Here is a 23042-nt window from a genome sequence, read left to right as displayed (position 1 = left end):
ACAAGCATCACTGGCTTTTCAGACTGTGAGCTACTTTGAGAGGCTGCCCAGGACCGCGGACCTGCTGTCCACTCTTTTGAAGCTTGGGCACCCGAGCATTCTTTTTGAGGTCTCTGAAAAAAGAGGGTTTGTGTCCTTGGTGGTGTGTTCAAGTGGCTCACACCCAATTTAGACAACAGGAAGGAAAGAAGAAAGAAAGAGAGAGAGAAAGAAAGAAAAGAAATTTCAAATGCATTCTAGAACTTTCCTTCTCATTCTGACATCATGAGCATAAACTGTCTTTTCATCCCCACTCCCCTCTGATTCCATGATGCACAATTCTTGGAGGTTGTAATTCATTATACACCCTTGACCTTTCCTTTTTCAGACTAAAATGATTAGCAGACTACAGAGAGAAGTTGTAAGAGACATTTCCCGGCCCCAGTGGAACTCACCATCCAGTGAACAGATTCTTCCATTTTCTTACCCTGTCAGGAAAAGTTTTGTTTTCTTTCCCAGGATGTTGTTCCTTTTGGCCACATCCTTCCCAAGCTTTTCCAAGTTCTCTCCATTCTTTCTTTCATTTCCAAGGCCCAGCTTGACTCTTGTACAGGAAAACAATAATCTTATTTTTTTAAATGTTTAAATTAAAAATATATATATCTTGCTTATATTATTTTAAAATTAAAATGGGAAACTAAGTGAATTAGAGACAGGGTTAGATTCTAGCTCTGCCACCGCCTGGCTCTTAGACATCTGGCAACATTCCTAACCTGTCTGAGCCTCAGTCAAGTCACTTGTAAACACGGACAGCGAAAGCCGATTATGGGCTTGGTAGGAGTATGAGAGGCTAAGTTTGGGAGGCTCTTTGGGCTGATTTACTTTTTAACAGTAAAAAATTAAAGATATTTGAATCCTATTTTTTTAAATGAAGTAAAATGAAACAAAGCCTCAGTCAAGTCACTTGTAAACACGGACAGCGAAAGCCGATTATGGGCTTGGTAGGAGTGTGAGAGGCTAAGTTTGGGAGGCTCTTTGGGCTGATTTATTTTTTAACAGTAAAAAATTAAAGATATTTGAATCCTATTTTTTTAAATGAAGTAAAATGAAACAGGCCCATGGTTCTCACAAATAACAGCAATGCACACAGCGCCAGGTCTGTGACATCTTTCCTAGACAGGACAGTGCCCTGGTTCATGCCTCTCCCACCCCATGGGCCACCTTTTCTGTGGGCAGCAAAGCCCTGAGCACCACGTGGAGCGTCCACTTCTCCGGGCATCCCCAGCACGTTTGTCCTGGCCTCACAGTTCATAGAGCACATTCCCACAAACTGTCACATTCTCTCGTTTCCTCCTACCCACAACCCCATGAGCTAGTCACTTGGGCTCATTTTACAGATGACAGAATGTGCTCAGAAAAATCAAGTCATTTTTCCACAGCCCAAATGTCCGTGAACAAACTCACATGAACTTCTCTGCTTCCGGCGCTGTCGTTCACACACACAAACTCAACACCCTCCTCTGTGGGCAGGGACTTAAATCCCCACGTGGACCAGGGATGCATGAGGACAGAGAAGAGACCATGTGTGGACAGATGGAAAGGGCGGCCACCTGCAAGCTATGGAGCAAAGCCTCAGAGGAAACCAACCCTGCCACACCTTGGTCTCAGACTTCCAGGCTCCAGAACTGTGAGCAAATACATTTCTGTTGTTTAAGGCTTAAAAAAAAAATCATCCCCACCTGACTGTGACCTGCCCAGAGAGCACCAGGCTGTCCCCAGGAGCTCACTCATGCTTCCTCGTTGGCTTACTCTGGGCACCAGAGTCTCATTTGAAATAGTTCTGTAGTATCTACAAAAACACCTCAAATGGTTTTAAACTCCCAAACATCATGTGGACAAGAAAAGCATAGCTAGGAACGGCTGCAGCCACACAGTTGAGTGGACGTCTAGTCAGTCACTGGCTATAAATACCTATGGTGGCTTCTGATATTAAGTCCCACCTCCTGTTCACCATTACTCTTAGGAAGTACAGATAAGAGGATGGTCTCTGTGCTCATTGTGACCAAATTTCTTTTCCTCGATTGCTGCATTCGGCTGTTCCTCTCCTGTCTGTCTGTGCTGTCCTCCTTGTCTATCCCGGGATGCTCCTGGGTGCTTTTCCTAGGCCTTTGCCAACATACTTGCTCGAGGTTCTGAGCCTGAGCAGTTAGAGAAGTTTGGTCAACCCCATTTGATATCAAAATGCTTGTTGCTCACACGTCTTGCGGTGAGAGGGAGACAGCTCTTTCTACTGACCCTAGGGTTTTACGTCTCGGTTGATTCTGGAAGCTCATGTTCTCCGGCCAGCTGTGCTTGTGCTATAGAGAGTGGACAGATGCTCTGTATCTCACTCCTTTCCAAGAAAACATCGGCTCCAAGATAAAAATGAATTCCTTGGTGCACATAAGCAAGGACGCCATGACACTGTTTCTGTCCATGTTCTTTTTGATGACAGTAGGCTGGCTTTCACGGTTTTCCTATTTTATCTCCAGTAATGTATGGGCTCACTGTGTGTACAGGGGACAGATCCTTGCTGGCATCTTCACTTGAGTTGGAAGAGGAATGGGCACCTGTGGAGTCCTCCAGCATGGGCCTGGGTCTCTCTGGGCGCAGGGTCTTCCTTTCCATCCTCTAGTCTTTGCACAGCCTGAGGACACCAGGGTGGGGACAGAATGAAGGGGAACAGGCAACACAGCTCCCGTCTGCACTCAGCCCTTGTATTTATCTTTCTGTGTCTCTTTTTTGCCTCTTTAAGGAAAAAACAAAAAAACAAAAACACAATACCTGTTCAGATGTAATTGGCACATAATAAACACGCACAGTCAAAGTGCACCCTTTGACAAGTTTTGGCATGTGTAGACACCCATGCATCAGCACCACGATCAAGTGAACATATCCGTCCCCCTCAGGAGGTCCCCAAGCCATTTGTAATCTTCCCCTCGTCCCCTGGCAACCACTGGTCTGCTTTCTGTCACTGTAGATTCACTTGCAGTTTCTAGAATTTTATATAAATGAAATTGTACAGTATGTAGCTAAAAAAAAACCCAGTTTGTTGAGATATAATTTATATATAATAAAATTCTCTTGTTTTAAGCATACATGTTTTTCAGGGCTCCCCAGAGAAACAAAACCAACAGAGTGTGTCTGTGTGTGTGTGTGTGTGCGTGTGTATTTAATTTATTAAACGTAAGTTTATTGTAAAGAATGGCTCCCATAATGGTGGGGGCTGGCCAGTCTGAAACCTTTAGGTCAGGCCAGCAGGCTGGACACTCAGGCAGGAGTTGAAACTACAGTCTTGAGACAGAATTTCTCCTGGAAACCACAGTGTTTGCTCTTAAGGCCTTCAACTGATTGAATGAGGCTCACCCAGATTATTGAGGGTCATCTCCTTTACTTAAAGTCAACTGATTGTAGATGAACCACAACTACAAAATACTTCACAGCAACAGCTGGATTAGTATGGGATTTAGTAAGCCGGTGCTATGGCCTAGCCGAGTTGACACACAAAACTCACTCACTGCAGCACGGTTTAATAGTTTTAGTCTACTTTCTAAAGTGCCACCATCATCACAATCTAATTTTAGAATAGTTCCATTGTCCCAGGATTTTAAACATTTTTCCCTTTTTATGTCTCTTTTTTGCCATGAAGGTCATCAGAGAGAAAGGGACTAGATACCTCTCTAGTTGAATTCTTCAGTTCTTCTAACAAATTTTAGCAAGGCTTTTGCATCATTGCCTACTGATTATCTATTATTTATCAATATTCTGGAACTGAAAAACAATCACTCTCTCACAGGGTCTGATTCCTTGATTCACATTCAAGAACTAACTGCTGCTGATACATATCAAGTCCTGCTCTCCTCTGTGTTTAGAGGGGTCATTTTGTTTCATTCTTACCACATCCCTTTGAGGTAAGGAGGAGTTGGCCCATTTTGCAGAACAGGGAGTAGAGTCTCAGAGAAGCCAAGAAAATAATCCTTTCGATTCTAAGTCCTTCCATGGCAGCCCTGCTGCTTGCTTCAGACATCCCCTGCACCATGGGCTTTAAAGAGCCTGACTCAGTACCACATGCATGTGACTAAGCCTTGCCAGGGTGAAGGAATGCCTCGTGAAGGTCCCAAGTGCAGGGAGCTTGGCTGGGATGTGAGAATCGTAACATTTCCACCATGCTTGAGAAAGGACACCACAAAAAAGCAATAGCATTTATGTAGTTTCCTTTGTTATCATTGTTGGAATCCTTAGTTTTTAGAAAACCAGGTTAGAATGTGCTGGCAAGCGTATCCTTCCCAGATTTATTCCCTCTCGTGTTTCTCCTGCCAACACAGTGCTCGAAGATGCAGAAGCAGCCCAGCGCCTCTACGTGACACCTAGAGCATTTTGCCTATGGCTTCGTGTCTCCTTCGTTCCTTCCCCACCTCCTCCAACTGCTGCTTCTGCCACCCCATGAATGTCAAGGTGAGGCTGCATGTGCTGCTGGCATTTCCCAAGAGCTGACGCCTTCCATCATGTCTCCTGAGCTCTCACAAAGGAACAACCCCCCCTGTCCTTTCCCTATGATTCAACATAGAAGAAAAAGCCTGATGCATGAGAATTTCTTTGGTCTTCTGGACACCCTCCTCTACTACTGACCAATCCTACAAAACCTAAAGAAAGGGCCAATTTTGTAAAATTCTCATTATGCAGGAAGAGATTTCTTTTTGGTTTCCCTGCAAAGCCAGGCATAAGTTTCCCAGAATAGCTGGTTATTTTCTGTGCCCACCTGTTGCATACTCAGTGAATTCAGGGAAGTTATAAATTCTTGGGCCTCTGCTCATATGTGCAAATATAAGGACAGCAGAGACAAGAAGCAGTTGCTTTAAGTTCCCAAAAATAAGATCGTAAAGTTACCAGAGCATCACTTAGTAGGTGATTTTTGCAGCTTGTGCCATGGAAATCTGTATGTCCTGGATTTTCCAGGACAATCCCAATTTCAGATATATTTATACTTGTCAAGTCATAAGTTCTGATTGTTGGCTTACAAAATATGATCACTTTAGTTATAGGTAAGCTTGTGCTATGTGAGGTCATTGTAGCAACTGATTTTTCTTGGATGGCATCAAATGTGACTGAGTTCTACCAAACTGTATACTAAATGAGTCATATTGAGACGATACAGTGCAGTTACCAGGTGGTTCTGCTAATAATTAGAAACACACTTCTATATTTCTTGGGACCAAGGAAAGGAAAACATCACCGGGAAAATGTTACATGTGGGGACAATTATTTAATAGGCCCTTGGCTGGGATTTGTGGATATGAACAAAATTCAGAGGTAAAAATGAAATACTGGAATAATACATGGAGATTTCTTTTATTGATGCAGAATTACAGAACACAAGAATTAACATGCAGCCAAGTCTTGCTTATTCAAGGAATGATGACCCAATTTGTAAATTACCAAATCATTTCCTCCCCTTTTCCATTCCCATAGTCAGTGCTCCTCAAATTTGAGTAATATATTTAGAAATTAAGAATTTATAATTAAGAAAAAATAACAAAAAATTCTTAAAGGGCCATAGTGTTTCTTAATTTGTTTATATCATACAAATGTTCCTTGACTTACAATGTTTCAACACAATCTTTTGACTTTAGGATGGTGCAAAAGTGACGCATATTCAATAGACTCCCCACTTGTGATGGGGTCGTGTCCAGAAAACCCATTGTAAATGGAAAATATCATAAGTAGAAGACACACTTTTGACTTAAGATATTTTCAACTTAAGATGGGCTTATCAGGACATAACCCCATTGTAAGTCAAGGAGCATCTGTAATTGTGTTAAAATTTTCACAAAACTAAACTTTAAGATCAAATTCTCATGCTATTACATATGCTTGTTTTCATAAAAATAATTCACAAACTAAAAACAATCAAAACCACAAAATCAATAAATTCAATATTAACAATATTAATTTACAGTGATGGATGATGTTGTTTTGCTGAAATAACACAGGAACGTGCAATATTCCTATGTGACCAGGAGCAGAGGAGAACCAAGTATTAGAAATCAGTGTTGGGGATTCACAACTCCCAACTCCCCCGTCAGTCCTCACACTCCTCGTGCAGAGGTCTGTGAACCTGGCTTGAGGAACACTGCTTTTGTCTACGTGGAGTTGATTTCTTCTTCCATTCCCGTATTGCAAGATCTGCCCAGGCAAGGAGACAATGTGAAACCAAAATGGGTCAGCTACGCTTCTCATTGGTAAAACGTTGTTGCTAGAGGGAATGTAGGGTTATTTGTAGATTTCAATGAGATAAACTTCTGACCTCCTTTCATTGGTTTCTCAGTGCCATGGCTATCAGAGGATTATCTGTTATGCCTGCCTACTGCACAGGACTGATGGTAGCATGGCAGGCAGACACATGCCTTTTCCAAAGACTCCCACATTGATTTTCAAATGACAGAAACACATCTATTAGGACAGCCTTACATGGATGCACTTGGAGGAGCAGCCAGCTCATGTATTGTGATGTAAATGATGCTGTTCTATACTCAGCACTTACATCTTCTAACTGTTTCACAAACACAGACTAATTCATAATCCCATTTTCAGTGCTGCCAGGGAGGAGTTGTAAGGAAGGAGTGATGGGTGACTTTCCAGATAAACACGTTTATTTTTATCCCAGGCTAAAGGGAAAGAAACAAGAATGGGTAGAGCTGACCTCTTATTAGGTCTGCCACTTTTGCATTTATTATTTTATTTAAGCCTCACAACAATCTTGGAAGAAAAACATCTTGGCATAAAGGTTTCTTTGACTGCCATTTTTACAGATGGGGAAATTGCAGCTAGGAAAGAGAACTTTCTGATAATTGTACAGTTATGGTAAGGGGTGGAGGTGGGACTTGAACTCAGGCCTGCCAGTTTCCAATGCTCACACTCATCCTGCTACACCACAGTACAGACAATGGCAGTTTAGCATTTTTACCGTATTACTCATTGCCGTTATTATTATCAGTGAGTGTTGTTACTATTTAATGACCCTAATGTTTAAAATTTATGTAGTTCCCTTTGAGGCACTTAGCGTTCTATGCAATATTCTGCTCTTGCTCAGTTCAGAAGTGGTAAATATTTGAATTTGGTATTAAAAGTCATTTTGGTCTCATTCCTGTTATAAAAGCAATTTTCCATGGGTTCAAACAAACATATCTGCAAAAATCTGGAATTGAAAACAATGCTTACTTTGTCTTCAGAAGTCATAGCCACGATGCACCAGATGTTCTAGTCTATGACAAAAAATTCTTGTTAACTTTTAATGGAAGAAAACATAGATGGGTGGTCAGGACACATGGTTTATCCTTTTTTATCCTCACTTACCAAGAACTGGGACTGTGGCTTCTCCTGAGTGAACCACTCCCTCCCCAGCACGCTGAGTACTTGAGAACTATTTTCTGGGCATGGCGCCTATTGTTCTACCCTAATTTTTACTGTTGGATCAAAGGGTTTCCATGGCCAAATAATGATCCCATTGCTACTCACTCTGTCAACCATAAACCAACTGGAGTGAACCCCGTGGCTGACCACCTCCCTTCTTAGCACCTGTTGGATAAGCGGCTGGGCCACTGAGAGGAAGATGTTAACTGATCCCAGGCAGGACCAGGTGCTGATGTTCTGCTCTTTCAAAGATGATGAGCCAAGAATGCTGAGCTTTGGAGCTTTTGCCTCCTTGTACTGGCAAGTGGAAAAGCTGGGCTTCAAACTGAGTCTGTAGGACCCTAAAAACCCATGCTGAAGCTTTGTTGTTGAATTTACTGAGCCTCTATCACTATAGGCTTTGTACGTATCCATTCAACTGTTAAAATGTTCTTTTTAAATTTAATTTTTTTAACGGACACATTGCAATTGTACACATTTATGGAGTACAATTTGATGTTTCAGGTGTTAATTTTTTATTGAGTGCCTGTTTGTACCAAGTCCTATTTTAGGAGCTGGGAATACAGCAGTGAAGTAGCAGGACTCCCACCCCATTCAATCTTCACTGAGCTTACATTCTCTAAGGTGCACATATTTTTTCATTTAATCCTAATAACTATGTATATATGCGTGTGTATGTATACACACATATACGTATATACACATGTATGTAGTTGTTATGGTCTTTGTTTTGCACTTGAGAAGACTAAGACTCAATGAGATAATTTATTCAAGATTACATAGCTAAGAAGGGTAGAACTTGAATTTGAATCCAGACCTTTAAATCCCAGATATTTCCATTTTATCACACTGTGTTCTGTTCATAAAATTTATGGAAAATAAGACTTTGCTCTTCAAAGCAGGATCAGTTTTAGGGGAATAACCAAAAGATACTCCTTTCAATACTACCAATGGTGTGACAGTTCATGTGCCATTTCAACAGATTTCCAAGAGCCAGGAAGTGAATCCCTTTTTGTGTATTGTTCATTATAACAAATTCTAATTGGAAAATCACTTCTGTTGCTTTGGAAATTACCCATATCTTATTATTTGAGTTTGGCAAAATCCAATGGAGAAAGTGAAGAAGGGAGCCACTGAGCTGGGCCACAGAGCTGGTTATGAAGGATAATCTGCAAGGTCAAAGGTAAGCTGGTATGTGTTGGTAGAATGAAGGTATTTATAGCACAAGGTAGTTCTCCTTTTTTCTTGCATTACCATGGTGCAATGCAGAGAGTACAAAGGCATCCAGACTAAAATGCCATTGTAAGACCTTTTCCACCAATTTCCTCTCAGAATCACTCAAAAGAAAATAGAGAAAGGAGAAAGAGGAGCATGAATTTTATCTTTGATGAAACTAGGTCACCTCAAATTACCATTTACGAGAAAGGGATGGGAGTGGCAGTGGAAATCACACAGGAACATGTAAAGACTGCAAAAGAACGCTTCACTGCTAATGTCAGACAAAGCTAGGGGGACACAAGGGGACTGTCTCGAGGGCCCGAACAAACAGCCTCTGTTTGAAACAATTGGAACGAGCGTGTGGTTTGATTGCAGACATATCTCTAGACCCCATTTGGCAGAGAGATAAGCACAGGAGGCAGAACTGAAGGAGAGCATTACCCAGACAAGCCAGGTGTGTAAGAAGCTGTCAGTCGGTGAGGAAGAACAGTCTGAATTGTGAGGAACTGCACAAATGATGGTTTATTTTGCCCAACAAGAAGTGAAATCTAAAAGCAGTCAATCTCTCTCTCCTTTTCTCTCTCTTTTTCTCTCCCTCTGTCCTTTCTCATAAAGACACACACACACATCTCTAAAATAAAAACTCCTGCTAACCTGGTACATAACCCTAGACCCTTCCCTCTCAAATTTCTGGCAAATAGCTGATCCAGAAAAAACTCACTTCAATCAAAGATGAATATTATCAAAAAGGTATCAAAATATGATTTATATACATATAATAGGATGGGGAAAAGGGAGGGGAAAAGATAGGGGAAGAGCACTCACCAGAAAAAAAAGTTTTCATGGAGTTGATGGTAATTCTGATCAAGCTCATTTCCATAACAATACTAACAGGAAAAGAACACTTTCTCTAGAAAACAGTAGCTCACACAGAGATGCAATAGTTCAATGAAAATAAGCAATACCATAGAAAAGAGTGGGCTATCAGCTGGCACAGCTTATGAAAATAGTGAGAGAAAAAAATAAAACCATTTGAGAAATTAAAGCCACATTAGAAGGAACATAAAGAAGAAGAGAGAAAAACGGCCATACACATGTACCAAGAGTTAAGAGTGATTAGAGAAAACGTGATAGGTATGTATGATGGAGACTAGAGATCCAACATAGGTATAACTGGTGTCTCTGGCAAGAAGAACCAGGATGAAGGAACAGAGAATGTATTTTAATGTTGTAATTAAAGAAAAGTTTCCAGAAATAAAAGAAGGCTTGAATCTATACATCGAAAGAGAACACTATCCCAGGGGAAATAAATGACACAGAACAATCAACACCAAGACATATCCTGGTAAAGATACTGGGCTCTGAATGTAAAGAAAGACTCCTTTGGGCAGACAGACAAAAAGATCAAATCACTTCTAAATAGAGTGGCCATGGGATAGTTCCAGATTACATCTGTTTTCTAGGCAGGGATGATTATTTATTGTATCCTTCTTCCCGCTCAAAAAGTGTCATGATTTATACAATAAATTACAGGATTGTCTTGCTTATATAACTGGAATAACAGAGGGGCATAAGAAACAAAGGCTTGGCCTCAGACATGTCCACAGCAACATTCAACACTAGAAGATAGCTAAAAATCATCAAAAGCAAAAAACCCTATGAAGTCCTCAAATAAAGTGTAACTGCAGAAATTTAATACTCAGCCAAACAGCCATTCAAATAAAAATAGAGCAATCTTTTTTCAATATCCATGAACCAAGAAGCATAATTCTCCCAAGTCCTTCTTAAATAAACTGCTGGAAAACAATTTTCAGCTAAGCACAAAGGGAAAGGAGAAATGGTAGCAGATGTGTCCCAATTTAAAGTCATTCTTGAGGTAAGGGAGGAATTGGCAAAGGGCCACAAAAACTGATTATATTCTATAATGCGGAATATACTAATTATCCTGATTTGAGCATCATATATTGCACGTGTATTAATATTCAATGCCGTGCCCCACAGATATGTACAATCAACTATGTTCCAATAAAAAAATAAAATAAATAAAAATGAAATAAAATCATTCTCTCTTTCCATTCCCCCAACATATGCCCCTCTGTATTTCCTACTTCATCTACAAAATCTGATTGTCTAACTAGCAAAGTGCGAGTTATCCTAGTTGCCCCCTCCTCCTTACTTTGACATCTAACTAGTCAATAAGTCCTGCCAAACCATAAAGCTTTCTCTCAAATCTTTCTTCTCCTTCCCATCTTTATTGCCAAGCCCCAGTTCAGGTATGAGTCATTCTCATCTGGGCTATTGCAATCGTCTCCTAATTGCAGGAGCAATTTAAAAACATTTAACAATCGGTATGGCACAGGTGACCAGTCAGAATAGATACAAGTCACAAACAGTGGTCCAGCACACTGGTGCTTATCAGCTGTCTTTTGGCCCTTGCCTAATTGGCCTCTTTGCCTCCAATACCTACTGTCTCTAATCCATAATCCACACTACAGTTATCTTGATTTTTCTAAAACACAGAGTTGATCATGTCACTCCTTGACATAAGTTCCTTTAGTAGTGTTCTATTACCTACAGGAGAGTCCTATGAATGAAGTCTGAACTTCTTGGCATAATGAACAAGGTCCTTTAGAACACAGTCCCTCCTAATTCTTCAAGTTTCAAATTTCATCACCCTCATATTTGATACCCTGCAGCCATTCTGAACTTCTCACTGTTTGGCAAATGCACCAAAGGCTTCTTGAGGTCCAAGTGTGTGGTTAACAAATCGTGTCATATCTAGAAGAGGGATGGAATGTACATTCCTCTAAAAGGTCCAGATTCTGGTTCTAGAATTCCATCTGAGCAGGAGATTCCACATGGGATAAGTTCCAGGGCCAAGGCACAAAGCAACCTGCCCAACTGGCTACCAGACAGAGGTCTCTTCACCTCCAATTCCCTCCCATTTTGAGCTTCATGTGTTTGTTAAACAACCAATTGCATTGTGTTATAGACAGGTCATAATTTTTTGGTTAGTTGACTGGTGAGATGGTCCCTAAGGAGTGGATTCTCCAAGTGATGTCATTTCCTAACCCTGGTGGCAGATCAGCTCCCTCTGCACTGGCAGGGTAGAGCTGGGTCCCTGTCCTTATGAGCCTTCAGTCTACAGGGGAGGCAGACCACCAACAAGGGAACAAACAAATGAACACAAATTATGACAAGGACACAAACATAGTTAAATTACAGAGAATAAGCAGAGAACCTGCATCATTGGAGATCAGCACATGGGTCTCCTGAGTAAACAGTATTTACAACCAGGCCCAAAGGACGAGAAGGCGCCAGCCATGCAGAGATGAAGGGAACAGTGTTCGAGGCGGAGAGCTGGTCTTCACTGAGAAAAGCAAAAATACCGTTTGCTTTCTCAGTTTAGCATTTAGAAATGGCATCTCATCCACTTACATAAGGAAGGCAATTTATGTGGTTTGAAGACATCTCTACTCTCATAGAGAGAAATGAGAAAATCCAATGATAAGTAGACTTGTGAGTGCTGTGGTTGAAAATCATGTTTATGACCAAATTCTCCTAAATGTGCTTCAAGAGTCATTCACATGTCTTCATTAATGTTTTTCTTCCCTTATGGAGTACTCACTACCAACCTCCAATACAAAATTCCCACGGTTTTTTGGAGGCCCAGTCCAGCCCTGCCTTCCCTGTGGAACCTTCTCTGACCAGTCCAACCCTCTGGGATGGCTGTCTTCTCTGAGCTTCTTACAGTCCTTCACATCTTCCTGTATGGGTATTATTTCTTTCCATGGGCCTGTGTCTCACTCCTTTCCTATGATTTAATATGGGCATCAAGTGTTTGTGTTCCAGTGTCCAACTCTTCACCCAGTTTCTGAAGATCAGGTTAGAACAGGTGTTCAACAGGCAAATCCAAAGTAGACTGACCAAATGACCACCTACCTCAAGAATTCTGTTCAGCCGAAACCCAACACAGTAAATAGGATCCTTTGATTTTTAAGTTCTTTATGGAGGAATTTGGCCAGATGGATGTATTGATAAACACATACAGAAAAATGAACTAGGGGCCGGCCCGGTTGCGCACTGCTACAGTGCGCCGCTTGGGAGTGTGGTGGCGCTCCCGCCGAGGGTTCGGATCCCACATACAGACCGGTTCCCGCTCACTGGCTGAGCGAGGTGCGGGTGCAACACTGAGGGCTGCGATCCCGTTGCCGGTCCCGGTCCGGTACAGGCGTGACACTGAGGGTTGTGATCCGTTGCCGAACACGAAAAAAAAAAAAAAAAGAAAAGAAAAATGAACTAAAGTCATACGTATTTTCTCCCCCACGTGAATACCTTAATACACTTTCCAAGTAAGCAAAAGCGATAGTATTTCCTCAGTGAGAGCTCAGGAACCAGCAGTTTATAGAAAATCCCCAAAAGTTAAGAGCAAACACCAAACTGAATTTCTCCTACTTCGGGGGAGGGGGGGAAGCAAAGGTCCAATCGTTTTTACAGTACAAAAATTTTATTTTTTTGTTAGGATAATTTAAAGTTTAAAACTGAAGTAGACGTATTCATTTTACAAACAAGATATTCTTTCATAAGTAAGACCATTAAAAACGGTAAACAAAAAAAGCTGTCTTTACAAAAAGCTCTGTGCATAGCAACTTTATACTGTATATAACTGACAAAGCAAAACAATAAAATGAAACTATACAGTTTGAAAATGAGACCTTACTGTACAAAAGGTAGAGAAGATAATGGTTTTAAAACCATGCATATTGAAATGTGCAAAGAAAAACGGGAGAATTACAACACTATAACAAAAAATGAGATAAATAATGACATAAATTGTCCCTTTAAATGAAAAATCTTACACAGCTCCTCTTACAAAGATAGGATAGAATTTGTAGTTACCTATAGAAATACTCATATTCCAAGTGGCACAAAAATAACCTGGAACGGGAATGGTTCAATGACTAAAGAGGACAGAGTAGCTTTGTTTTTAATTTATTAGTCCACTAAAAAATAATCCTTACACACATTTGTACAATTAAATAGATCTGTTGCTGCCAAGGTTCTAGCTGATTGGTCAAGGATGCCTGGTATTTAGTTACACACATTTTTCGGTGTAAAGCTACCCACAAATTCTACAATCATCTTGAAGACAGTTCTGCACTCGTCTTCACACAAGAGCAGAATTCACAGATTCTAAAAGCGATGCTACTTAAAAAAACGTTTCCTTCTGTTGGATTGGCTCCACTCCAGTTCTAAACACGCGTCACTTAGTTCTGCCTCTGCTTTCGGACAGTGATGTTCATTGGTCCTTCACACGCTCTGCCCCCTCCACCAGACCTTTCACTGAGGATCTTCTCCTCATGTATTTCTGTGTACTTTGGAGCTTTAAGCCCGGACTACAAGGGACTGTCAGCCATAGTTAGAGGCACGCCAGGTTTCTAAAACCTTGGATTCTCATGTTTGTAGAAATAATATGGGTCATATTGGGTAATTCCAGAATGGATTAGATAGTTGGGGCTGGATAGGTGTGGGTACATAACAATGAGACCAAGTGAAGGGATGCAGATGTAGTGAAGTCCTCTCAAATGGGCTCACATGAACTAAGGATGTTTTCCATGATGGCTGTATCCATTTCTAATGTTAGAATCTCAACCATAAACCCAGAACCTAGTCTGTGTATAGACTATACTGTGATGCCAACAAGTCTACAAGGGGAATCCTGACCTGGAAAAAAAATGACATCCTTACTGGCAATCTAAATAAGTCTGGATGGAAAGTAGATCTTTTTTCCCTTAAAAAGTCATATTAAGGGCCGGCCTGGTGGCGCACTCGGTAGAGTGCAATGCTTGGGAGCGCGGCGGCACTCCCGCCGGGGTTTCGGATCCCATATAGAGACTGGTCCACTCACTGGTTGAGCATTGTGCGGGCAGGACACCGAGGGTTGCAATCCCATTACCAGTCATGAAAAAAGACAAAAAGGAACAAAAAAAAAGTCATATTAAAGTCATTTATTTNGACTTGATTTAGTTCCTAATTTGGAAGTCACCCCATTCCCCACTCTTCAACCCCTACCCAAGTGTGGCAACCAATGCCCCCTCCATCTAGTCATGAGGAGGCGGACAGTGCCTGCCTGGGTGGAATCACGTCCAAGTTCCCTTGATATGGGAAATTAAGCAGCTCCAGCACAATGTGGAAAAATCACACAGCAAAACATGTTCCTCTGGTCTCAGATTTCAGATGATGAGCCTATAGAATTTTCACATCCTTGGAAAATGGCAGGATAGTTTCCTTGCATCAAAACTTCAAACCATATCTGGAATTTGATTCTTTCAGTTTTACTGTCTGCATTGCATCAAATATCATAGAAGAAGTGTTCTGCTCACTAAAAATAGTGCTTACTAAGCTTACAAGCAAATGGCCAATATTCTCTCTGCTTCCTTCAACCCATCTCTCTTTCTTCCCCTTTTCTCCACACCAGCTAGTCCTCTCGGGCAAAATTGTCAGCCATCTATTTCCCTGCCTATACAGCCTTTATTGAATGTTTGTGAGATCTGGATTAAGGTCTTACACAGCTAGCAAGGCCTTAATTATTTTTGCCTGTATTACTATATATTGAATCGATGTAACTTTTCAATAAAGGCGGTTCAATTCTGGACACTCCCTGATGATTTGGAGATATAGCAGCCCTAGTAATTATCCCAGCATGTAGAAGGATTGTTTTTTTTTTATTTTTAAAAAAATTTTTTTTTTCCTGGAGGGAGCTGGAAAATAAATCAGACACACAGTGTATAATATTATCTTGATAATCTATATTCATCAATGGTAAATGCCTGATAAATGAGATAGCCGGTGGGACGAGGACTGCCGCACGTATCACTCTCTGGCAGTAGAATTCTGATTCATGATCTCAACTTTAACTTGTCCATGACATTTAAAACTCCTCAACCCCTTTCTAAGGATCTTCTGGAAGGGCAGAGCTGCTCAAAGAACAAGACCCCCACCTGCCAGAGAACAACAGATTTCGGCTATTTCCCTTCTTTCTAGATCTGCTTTCTGCACAGGGTGGGCTGCATGTCTGCTAGATGGTGGCCGGGATATTCTGCTCATAGAAACCATGGCCAAGAGATGGAAAGAAAGCAGACATTAACTGGAGAAAAGGCAAGCATTTTCACTGGGGGAGAGGGATGCTTAACTGCACTTTGACCATTTAATTGCATATTACCCTTGGCATTTCATGGGAAAGCAGCCATCACCCCTTGGTCCTGGGGACAAGTAGGAATAGCTGAAGGGGGAAGAGTGGCAGAATTTCACTATCATTGTCCCTGGAGACTCTCAGAGCACAGGCTCTGACGCCCAGGCCTCTGGGTCCAAGTCATCAGTGAGATGTCATGTGGCCTTGGGCAATCCGCTTAACTGGAAACGGTGACAATGGCATGACTTGAAGCAGGTGATTCATGTAAAGCACTCAGCTCAGTAGTGTTGGGTGCACGTGCCCTCTGAACACGATGAGGGCCACCTCACCTTCCAACAGTCTAGAGAAGAGCCTCTCTTCGGCCTGCGAGCAGCCAGATACCTCAACATACTTCCACCCTTCCATGGCCCGTCTGTAAAGAGATGGAGCTCCTCAGGCCCTGACGCCAGGATTCCTTCATCCAGTGACTGTGAATAATGCATGAAGTGTCCGCTCGGTTTCCCTGTGTGTGTGTCTCTGGGGCACCTCCCAACGCTGGACAGTGACTTCCATTCACCTGGTCCCAAATGGGGACGAGCAGGAGGCCAGAGCTCAGAAGCTGTCAGCTCAGCCTTCTCCCAGCCAGGCCGGGTGAGATGTCCTGTACCTCGCTCAGTTCTTCACACAGTTCATTCACGACCTCTGGCGATGGCTACCAACTTTCCCATCTAACAGACTAGAAAACTGAGGCTCTGAGATGCCAATGGCTTGCACGGATTCACACGGCTAGAAAGCGCAGAGCTAGAACCCCAGCACACGCCAGGTGAAGTCGAGTCTAGCGTTCTTCCAAGGGCTCCCCTGGAAGTTCTATTTCTCTACACACCACTTCACAGTTTCATAGTTCTCTGCAATTTTTTCTTAGGCTACAACCTTACACTGACACGTATTTGTTTCCTTTTCTTTCTCCCCTTTCAGTAACACGGCAGGGAGTCTTGGGTACGTACCAAGAGGCAGGGTGGGGACTGCAGGCCGGGGGAGCCGCTGCAAAATCTGTCCTGGTGTCCCTGTAGACTGGGAGCCAGGCAGACTCTATGAGTGAGTCTCCCTGGCCAGAACAGACAGGGAAGATCTGAGACACCCAGATCTGCTTCCCCAAATTCAGTGCACTGCAAGGGAGGAGGTGAGAGGCGTGGCAGGTGGAGGAGGAGGAGGACTGTTTTCCTTAAAGTAAAGCTGAACATATTTGCTGAATTTCCAGAAAGGAGGAAAGGGCCAAGTCCTTCCTGTCTTCCTCCCATGCCAATGTGGAGGAGTATCGTCCTTAGTCTTGGTCTTTCCTGTCCCTCTCACTCCACATTCTCCCCATGACACTTGTTTGGCCACCACTTGGTTTAAGGTCCATGAAAAAAACCAGAGAACTTAGAAAGAGGAGGTAACATCATTACTGCCTGTCTGGAGATGAAGCCACTAAGAAAAAAGTTCTGAGCAGGCCCCTAACAGGGGGTGGAAACCACTAGTCTTTGACGAGTGACAGGGCAGGTGGATTAAACATCTGGATGGAAACGAAAAAAAAAGTTCTATCAAATATAGAGATGTTTCCAATGACCCACATGTTGGGAGGCATGTAGATCCAGATGCTTTGTCTAGCTAGAAGTAAAAGAATTTTCAGCGACTCCTTTGAGTGTTGGGTTCTGGTTTTAACAGTGTCTCTGTCAAGTCACTTGACTTGGAGGAGATGCCATCATCTCTAGTGGTAGGATGGAACAGGAACCTAATACACCTCCCAGAGGTCTGCACAACCACCACTGGATAGTGACCCCTCGCAGGTGTCCGCAAAGGATTAGGAACCCATACATTATTATCAAGCTACCAGTCAGGTGCCGCCCCAGGACAGCACAGCCCATCCAGAGCTGCCCAGCAAGCTCTCTGACCTCAGAGGCTCTGGTCCATGAAGGGTTAACCGGACCTCTGCCCTTTTTGGTCTTATCCAACCCTGCTTGTCATGAATGTTTTCATGTCCAGATGCGAGGAGCAGCCTAACATAACATGGGTCGCTGGGGAGCCTTGTGCCCAGCAGTTCCCGACCTGCTCTTCCGCTGTCAGCCACTCCCACACATGGTGAGACGCTCAGATGCTCCTGTACTCACCACCTTCGTGTTACGTCATGTCACATTCTGTTGTAGGACATTGCTCAGAAATGGCTTTGACAGGTGATATTAATTTTTGCTCTTAGCCACAGAAGGCCTTTTTCTCTGTCTTCCCCACCCCTCCCCTGAGCAGGCACCTGCTGTCCATTTGGCAAACGTGTAACCAGAATGCTCAGAACTCACTGGTGGCCCTGTGGACCTGTCCACGTGGCTGTGGACTGTGTGAGCAGCCAGGTGAGCAGTTACCACATGTGGCATCCTGCAGGGTGAGCAGGCTCCTTCTGAGAAACAGTGGAATGGCTTTGTGGACACAAAGGAATGGGGAGTCCAAACACTCCGCGAGTGTCGTATGGCTTTACCACTGTTAATTCTGTGCCCTGCACAGCTACCCCACAAAGTAATTCTCCCATCTTGCTTTTAGGTGGAGCACTAGCCCCGTGGGATAAGCCATCCATGTCCCATGATGAAAACACCAAAGCACCTCTTTGCAGGCAGATGGCCAGAGCTATAAAAGCATGCACCACCACTCTTACTCTGCTGGGCCTGTGGCACAGGGATCGTGCTCACTCCCAAGGTGGTACCTCCACTTACCTCTGAATCCGTTTCCATTGCCACTGGAGCAGGCAGGTGAAGGTGAGCCTTGGGGCCTGATGACAGGGGCAAAGGCACTCTTCTGCTTGACAGCAGGAAATACCGAAGAGGAAAACGGGAGGATGGAGGATGTACTGGAAGATCCAACGGTGGGACTCGACGACATAACTGGAAAGCAAACACACAATCCTCTTTTAGCAAGGGGACTCACCGAGACATTCAGATCTGTCCTCAATATGCACATGGGGACATTCATTTATGGAGCAATTATTAATTTCCAAGCAATGTTCCAGATGCCAGAGATTAAGAATAAGTTACACAAGACAAAATTCCCACCCCGTTCAGAGGCAAGAATAGCACATCAAACAGCTAAGCTGGTAACGACCCTATTAGCACAACACCCACGATGCTGAGGAGACACGGTTTGCCCTCCTGTCTGGGAGCATCGGGAAGGCATCGGCGGGAGGTGATGTTGAGAGAGGTCTCGGTTCATGAGTAGAAGCCTGGAAAGAGGAGAAGACCAAGACAAACGTGCCTGAAAAAATCAAATCTACCCAGCAAAGGAAACCTCTTTTTCACCCTAAAAACAAGTCCTGTCTGGGAGCCCTGTTCCTGCCACCTGCCTGGCAACTCCCAGGGCTCCGGAGGTTTGATCTGCAGGGTTAACATCTTCTCTGAGATGCCACATCCTCATTAAGTGTAAAAGTTTATTCACATTTAGAAGATTGCCTCCCTCTCCCTGTATTTTCAGTGCTCCTAGGAAATAAAGCTGCAAGTCTGCCTCCCCCAACATAATGTTTAGAAGAAAACACCAGTAGTCATGATATTAACATTAAAATGAGTTATGGGAAGCCAAAAGCTAAGCGTTATAATTTCCAAGAAAAATAAAGGCAATTTACACAGTGGAGTGCCCCACCTCTTAATGTGGGATACTCCACCGAGTCACATCATGTAAGAAAATAATTTCATCTTCTATGTTCAACTTGCTTGAGAAAGGGATAAACTAGAGTTCACAAGGGAAAAAACAATCTTAGATATAGCCCCTTATAGTCTAAGGTCAAGTTTTAGTGACTCATTTTAGTATAATTCCTAGAATTCTGAACTGTCCAAGTTGCTTGGCTTGGTGAAAGAATTGTTGATGTCTGATGGCAAAGCCCAGGATAAAGGCTGGCCATGCAAACTCCTGCTTCATATCTGCAGGAAAACAGCTACCCCGTGAAGTAAAGTTTGAAAGCGAGGTCATGAGCGGGACTCATAATTGAAAGACGAAGTACAAGGTGAATTGAAGGTCAGATGTTCTGATGTCCTGTCCTATAAAAATATACTTTGGGCTGTGCTCACTCAATCGCATGCATAAAGCGATCACACAGCACACCTCTAGTACGATGTCTTTTATGGCAGAACTACAAACCAAAGACTTCAAAACAAGAGTTTTCTCTCAAAAGTTATTTTTAGGTAGTCCTGACAAAGAGCGATGCAGAGGGAAGCATCTGAGTACATCTCTGTCTTTCCTCAAGTAACATGAATAAAAAGAAAACAAACTGGAAAGTAGGATAGGGTCCCGGAAGAATCTCATGTAATACTTGAAGATGTAAATGAATAAGAAATTGGGCTAATTCACTAAAATGAGAGAGGATACAGAGTTAAGGGTTACAAGTGGGTCTTATTCATAGTTCCAAGCAAAAATCTCCCCTTCTAGCCTTTGGTTTTAGCAGCAATGAAACAGAAAAACAAAAAACAACTCTCCCCGTTCTCTAAGGCGTAGAATTAGAAGCCAAAAAACCATCTGAGACTCAGGAGATCCTAATTCTGACTGCAGTCCAATCTCTGCTAAAGTACGTGATCCATGCCCCAGAAGGGCCTCTTGGTTTCTGTGTCTGTGATAGCTGTGTCTCCCCTCGTATACCACGACAGAGGAGGTTTTATAATGTGAATTAGGCATTCTCACACACATTCAATTCCATTTATATGCAGCATGACTCACTTTTACAAATACTGTTTTTCTTATAACAGATCTCAACCTAAGGTGGGGCTCATCAGATCAAATATGATTGCCTCTCAATGGATAAGGAGTCACCCCACGCTTTACTAAGTGACATAAAAGACTTGTTGCAGAGTTGGATAAACACACACCCATTTAAAATATTTTTTTACATTTTATTAAAATACCAAATTACATCCAAATTAATTTAAAATTGAATACAACTATAATAAAAATCCTAAAAGGAATTGTAATTAGTGTATTTTATCAAACCCAATGTCTATGTTTATGTGTTTCAAAAAACAACACTATAAGATCCAGAAAGTTTTGTTTAAAAAAAATCTTTTTTTTTTTCCTTTTTGTCTTTTTTCGTGACCGGCAACAGATCGCAACCCTCAGTGTCGCGCCCGCACCGGACCGGGACCGGCAACGGCAACGGGATCACAACCCTCGGTGTTGCGCCCACACCTCGCTCAGCCAGTGAGCGGCCGGTCTGTATGTGGGATCCGAACCCTCGGCGGGAGCGCCGCCGCACTCCCAAGCGGCGCACTGTAGCAGTGCGCCACCGGGCCGGCCCTAAAAAAAATCTTTTTAAGGCAGGCATTTATATGAAGTGATATCAAAATTATAATAAATCTACATCAATGAAATCAGTGTTATGCTAGCACAGAAATAGGCAGACAAATCTTTGGAGCAAAACGGAGTCCAGAAACAGACCGGGGTATATATGAGAATTAATACTTAATAAAGGTGACATTTTATATTAGTGGAGCAATAAATGCATGGAAAAATACACTAACCATTTGGAGACTAAATTTAGAGTACTTCCTCATGTTAAATATCAAAGTAAATCTAAGTAGATTAAAGAGTTATGCATAAAAACAAAGTTTTAAAAGCGCTAGTAGAAAAATTAGGAAGGTTATATAATTCGTATAATCCTTTCAACCCCAAAGCCTAAATAGAGGTTCACAAGATAGATTTGCTGCATAATAGAAAACTTCTGTTAATACACGCACAAAAAAACAAATGAGATAATAAGAAAAATATTTGCAATAGTTATTTAGATATGTTCATATCCTCAATAGCTAATGCATTTTAACAAATTAATTAGAAAAAGGAGAACACCCCAATAGAAGAATGTGTAAAGGACACAAAAAGTAAAGTCACAAAAGGAAAAATGAAAATAACCGAGACCCATATAGAAACACTCAAGTTCATTAGTAATAAAATATTCATTAAAACCACCAAAATATGTTATTTTCCACTTAGTAAACTGATAAAGATTAAGAAAATATAACAAGATAATAAAATATTTACTCTTCCTTTTCTGAGGGGAGAATTAACTTCTCTGGAGGGACTACAGCAATACACATCAAAATATTTTAAAATGTGCATATCCTTTGACCTACTAATTTAATCTCCAGAAATTAATCCCAAGGAGATAATCCTGAATGTGCCAAAAATAACAGATCCAAGGGCATTTTTATAGTAATGAAAAATTGGGAAATAACATAAGTGACACACAACAGGGTAAACTCTATTAAGTCCCTACAATAGAATACTATGCAAACATTAAAATGAATGTTGGAGAAGAATACTTAATCACCTGTGAAGACATACATCCTCAGATGAAAAAAGCACATTAAATAACATGTACATTGAGGGCCGGCCCGGTGGCGCACTGCTATAGTGCGCCGCTTGGGAGCGCGGCGGCGCTCCCGCCGAGGGTTCAGATCCCACATGCAGACCGGTTCCTGCTCACTGGCTGAGCGAGGTGCGGATGCGGCGCTGAGGGTTCAGATCCCACATGCAGACCGGTTCCTGCTCACTGGCTGAGCGAGGTGCGGACGCGGCGCCGGGGGTTGCGATCCCGTTGCCGGTCCTGGTCCGGTATGGGCGCGACACTGAGGGTTGCGATCCGTTGCCGGACACGAAAAAAGACAAAAAGGAAAAAAAAAAAAAAAACATGTACATTGAACCCACTTTTATTTTTAAAAATACAAAAGTCTAAAAGCATATGATGTACATATAAATTTTAACAATGGTATCTCTTGTTGATGGGATTTTGAATGTCCTTAGATTTCTTTTCCTTGTCCATGTTTTAAAATTTTTCTACACTGAACCTGTATTACTTTTGATGTAGGAGAGACCAGTAAAAGCTATTAAAATTTAAAGTTGGAAAATCTCTATTTCTTTGGTAAGAAAGAATACAATCCTTAACAATGGGCATAATAGCTTTCCTGAAAGATGTTAATTTTTCTTTTTTTCTTTTTTGATTTAAGTCTCCACTGCCTGTAAACAAAGTTGCCTGTTAATCCCTCTGATACAAAAAGAAAAAAAAAAAAAGCAAAGAGACTAAGAAATTCTCAAATTCCTAGGAAATACTCGATGAGTGTAGTTAACTTTTAAAAGCAAACCTCACTCCTAATATCTGTTCTCCATTCTTTGGACTCAGGTCTGTGTCACTGAAGGATTTTATGGAGCTTTTGCCACATTGATCTTGAGG

General features: G+C 42.1%; 1 protein-coding gene across 1 annotated transcript in view; it reads right to left on the bottom strand.

The window, feature by feature from the left end:
* Window positions 1–6097: 6097 nt before the first annotated feature.
* LOC103599862 (transcription factor COE2-like) overlaps window positions 6098–23042 on the bottom strand; it is a 77532-nt gene continuing 60587 nt past the window's right edge. Inside the window, exons 9-10 of the mRNA XM_008584041.1 lie at window positions 18556–18723; window positions 6098–6201 (exon numbers count right to left, since the gene is read on the bottom strand). Of these exons, the coding sequence (XP_008582263.1) occupies window positions 6098–6201; window positions 18556–18723 (272 nt within the window). The remainder of the gene's footprint in view (window positions 6202–18555; window positions 18724–23042) is intronic.

The sequence above is a fragment of the Galeopterus variegatus genome, unplaced genomic scaffold, assembly GCF_000696425.1.
Source record: "Galeopterus variegatus unplaced genomic scaffold, G_variegatus-3.0.2 Scaffold3130, whole genome shotgun sequence".
NCBI lineage: Eukaryota > Metazoa > Chordata > Mammalia > Dermoptera > Cynocephalidae > Galeopterus > Galeopterus variegatus.
Note: the sequence above shows the minus strand (reverse complement) of the source record. Positions and strands in the feature narration are given on the sequence as shown.